Source organism: Lipotes vexillifer, unplaced genomic scaffold (genome assembly GCF_000442215.2).
Source record: "Lipotes vexillifer unplaced genomic scaffold, Lipotes_vexillifer_v1.1 scaffold327, whole genome shotgun sequence".
Taxonomy (NCBI): domain Eukaryota; kingdom Metazoa; phylum Chordata; class Mammalia; order Artiodactyla; family Lipotidae; genus Lipotes; species Lipotes vexillifer.
In genome coordinates, this window is record NW_006771143.1 from 4051812 (window position 1) to 4056090 (window position 4279).

The 4279-nt window shown below is 36.9% G+C and overlaps 1 protein-coding gene across 2 annotated transcripts in view; it reads right to left on the minus strand.

The window, feature by feature from the left end:
• Positions 1-3659: 3659 nt before the first annotated feature.
• The window catches only part of DCSTAMP (dendrocyte expressed seven transmembrane protein), a 6253-nt gene continuing 5633 nt past the window's right edge, over positions 3660-4279 (minus strand). The window contains exon 3 of one of the 2 annotated variants that reach the window (XM_007446547.1): positions 3660-3759. In XM_007446547.1, the coding sequence (XP_007446609.1) occupies positions 3685-3759 (75 nt within the window). In that variant the 3' untranslated portion in view covers positions 3660-3684. The remainder of the gene's footprint in view (positions 3760-4279) is intronic. The other variant, XM_007446548.1, reaches the window with a different exon arrangement.

A 4279-nucleotide genomic window follows, 5' to 3' on the forward strand; every position in this document is an offset into this window, starting at 1 on the left:
CAGTTATACCTATATATACACATTCTGTTTTTAAATATTCCTTTCCTTTATGGTTCATCATAGGATACTGAATATACTTCTCTGTGCTATACAATAGGACCTTGTTGTTTATCCATTCTATATATAATAGCTTAAATCTGCCAACCCCAACCTCTCACTCCATCCTTCCCCCAACTCCCTCTCCCTTGGCAGCCACCAGTCTGTTCTCTACGTCCGTGAGTCTGTTTCTGTTTCATAGATAGGTTCACTTGTGTCATATTTTAGATTCCACATATAAGTGATATCAAATGGTATTTGTCTTTCTCTTTCTGACTTACTTCACTTAGTATGATAGTTGCATCCATGTTGCTGCAAATGGCATTATTTCATTCTTTTTTATGGCTGAGTAGTATTCCATTGTATATATGTACCACATCTTTATCCATTCATCTGTTGATGGACATTTAGGTTGTTTCCATGTCTTGGCTATTGTAAATAGTGCTACTATGAACATATTGGTGCATGTATCTTTTTGAATTATAGTTTTGTCTGGATATATGCCCAGGAGTAGGATTGATGGATTGTATGGTAATTCTATTTTTAGTTTTCTGAGGAACTTCCATACTATTTTCCATAGCAGCTGCACCGACTTCTATTCCCACCAAGAGCATAGGAGGGTTCCACTTTCTCCACACCCTCTCCAGCATTTGTTATTTGTAGACTTTTTAATGATGGCCATTCTGACCAGTGTGAGGTGGTATTTCATTGTAGTTTTGATTTGCATTTCTCTAATAGTCAATGATGTTGAACATCTTTTCATGTGTCTATTGGCCATCCGTATTTCTTCTTTGGAGAAATGCCTATTTAGGTCTTCTGCCCATTTTTGGATTGGGTTGTTTGTTTCTTTGTTGTTGAGCTGCATGAGCTGCTTATAAATCAAGCCCTTGTCATTTGCAAATATTCCCCCCCCCCGCCCCACCCCCTGTTCTGTAGGTTGTGTTTTTGTTTTGTTTATGGTTTCCTTTGCTATGCAAAAGCTTGTAAGTTTGATTAGGTCCCATTTGTTTATTTTTGTTTTTATTTCTGTTGCTTTGGGAGACTGACCTAAGAAAACATTGGTATAATTTATGTCAGAGAATGTTTTGCCTATGATCTCTTCTAGGAGTTTTATGGTGTCATGTCTTATGTTTAAGTCTTTAAGCCATTTAGAGTTTATTTTTGTGTATGGTGAGAGTGTGCATTCTAACTTGAGCAGTTGATTCTTTGCCTAGTTAATGTGGGGCAGATCCCTTCCTGTAGGAGGAATAAATGCAAAATGAGTAAAAAAAAATCACATATTGTATTAGTTTATTAATATATAATTTTAATAAACACAGTTTTGTTTTCTTTAGAAAACACAGTAAAGTATAAAATCATCAGAATATTTAAATAAGCCAAAACTACAAATTCATCCTCACCTTCTCAGATCTTTTTTGATTGAAAGTTATGCCAACTATATCAGTATTTACCAGAGTATGGGCTGTAGAACTGGTCCTATGTGCTGTTAACAGTTATTACAGGTAATATCGTTCCATGGTTTAATAATTTGAGAAAATTTTGGGTGAAACAGGTTAAATGAGATTTCTTTATTATAGGGTTTCTCAAAGTTTTAAAATTATGCCAACATGCATTATGAATCTTCAAGGTTGGAAGGCAGATTGTGTGGATTTATTGACATCATATAACTCTTTTATGGAACAACTAAGGGATTAGGGGTCTGAGGAACACACTTTGGGAAATGCTGACTCAGATTTCTAATGTAGGCTCCTTCTGCTAGAGAAATTTCACCATTGAAGACCTGTGTTGAAAGACCTGCAATTCAGTAAAACTTCCTGGAATGATGGTTCTCAGTGCTGGCCAACTATTAGAATCACCTGGGAGCTTTAAACATGCCAGTGCCCAGGCCCCAGCCCAGGCCAGCTAAGTCAGGGTCTTTGAGGGTGAGTTTTCCCATCTATAAAATAGAAATAATACTACCTACCTCACAGGATTGTCATGAAACATAAATGAGACCGTATGTGTAAAATGCCTACTCTGGTGCCCAAAACAAAATTTGGTCTTCAAAAAAATGTTTCATTCTGGGGAGAGTGTAGAATTTCAATTTTAAAATGTAGAAGGTATTATTAAACTAGAAAATCACTATTTGGCTGGCACAGTTTTGCATCCATGGATGCTAAAATTAGAGGGTAAATGTATGATGAGAAACAGGATGTTTGCATAGTCTGAAGGTATTTCCCACAATATACTTATTCATTCCAAAAGGAAAATAGTAACTTCAACAGTGGAAGAATCTGCGGACCCCATCTTAACTAAGTGAAGAAAGGTAACCTCACCAGTAATGAGACATATTAACATCACATACCCCTGATCTCATGCATTGAGAAGAGCATGCCAGCACTTCTGTAGTATTGTTGCCCAAAAATACATTACCTGGGTTTACTTATAAGGAAACATCAGACAAACCCAAAGCAAAGGACATTTTACAAAATAACTGGCAGCACTCCTCAGAAATGTCAAGGTCATGAAAGAAAAAGTAAGACAGACTGAGGAACTGTCCCTGACTGGACAAGACTAAGGAACCATGACAGCCAAATGCGACGCATGAGCCTGGATTGGATCAAGGACTAGTCCTTGGGACATTAGTGGGATATTAGTGGGACAATTGGTGAAAATCCAATGAGTTTTGTAGATTATGCATTTTTCAGTGTTATTTACCTGGTTTTGACAATTGTGCTATGGTAAGGTAAGATGTTAATGTTCGGGGATGAGGGGTGATGGGTAAATGGAACACTGTACTTACTATTTTGCAACTTTTTTGTAAGGCTGAAACATTTTCAAGATGAAAAGTTAAAAAACTGTTTCAAAAATTTTAATGTTTCTTCATTTCTTCCCATTCTGGCACTTTAGAGATAATAGAATCAGTATTTTTCCCTCTTAGGTATTTTGAATATAGGGGAAATAGACCCCTGTACTATAGAGTGTACATTGATTATAGTGAAAAAGAGGCCCAAGATGCACATTGTAGGAAGCCTCTCATATGATTTTAATAAATGTGTTCTCTAAATAAATGTGGCTAGAGGCTTTGGTAGAAAAGGAAAAACAAAAGAGATCCAGAAAGTAGAGGATAGGAACAGAGGAGGTGGTGAGAAGAAATTAGGAGCTGCTGGAGATGGGTTTTGGAAAGAGTTCTTGAATAAGGGGGCAGGGGAAGGACAGACAGTTGTGGGTAGGAAATAGCTATGAAGGCTATTAAGAAGGGCAGAGAAGGGATAGAAGCATTTAAAGATATTTTGCTGGCATCATACATATATGTTCTCCTTGATATTTGTTTGTGAGCCTGCAGTAGAGATTTTGATTTTTTCCAATTTTTTTCTGTCTTTTTCTTTGAATATTACTCTATGCTGAGTCTCTCCTCGAAGGGCCTGGTTATAGTGCCGTTACACTGAGATACAGTCCAGATCGTGTGCCTTGTTTGCGAGACAGACAACACAACAATTTATCTGGTAGCCCTTTGGCCCTTATGAAAAAAAGTAGTTTGGCCCTGCAACCTCAAACCGCTGAAGGACCATGCAGTGTAGTTCTCTGTTGCTGGGCCACGAGGGTCACGATCAGTAGACTTAAGGAGAATTGCTGGAACAGTTTGGCTGAGGAGCTGCATAGGGCCTCTCATGGGTTGTCTTCACTGGCAGTGTCCATTTGTTTCTTCCCAATCATTTTCAGGACTGGAAGCCAGAAATGAATCTGAAAAGACACGAAGCTGGATGAATGAGCATTAGAGTCATTTCAAATGCCACTGACACAAACTTTTCACAAGACTTTGAAATGGCCAGGAAAGCTTATCCTTAGGGATCATTTCGGTCTTTCATTGTCTATGAACTATTTTCCAGTTCTGTAAGCTGTAGATAGCTGATGGCAACAATGCAAATGATTCTTGTCCATGGACATGAAAATGAATTTCACCCTGCAGAGTACAATTGACCCTCCCATCCTCCCTTGTGGAAGAAGCCAGTTTTGTATCTATTAAACAAATTAATTTTGGTATTCAAGATGGCCTGTATGTATGTGTGATTTAAATTGTTCTTTGAATTGGTTGGAGTTTCTTACTGTTCCATCTTTAATACGTTGAATGAAATCTTTGACAAGTGTTCATTTTATATGTGTATGAAAGTCATTATGTTATCATATATATATATAAATATATACATATCATATATATATATATATATATATCATCATATTTTTTTTTTTTATTTTTTTTTTT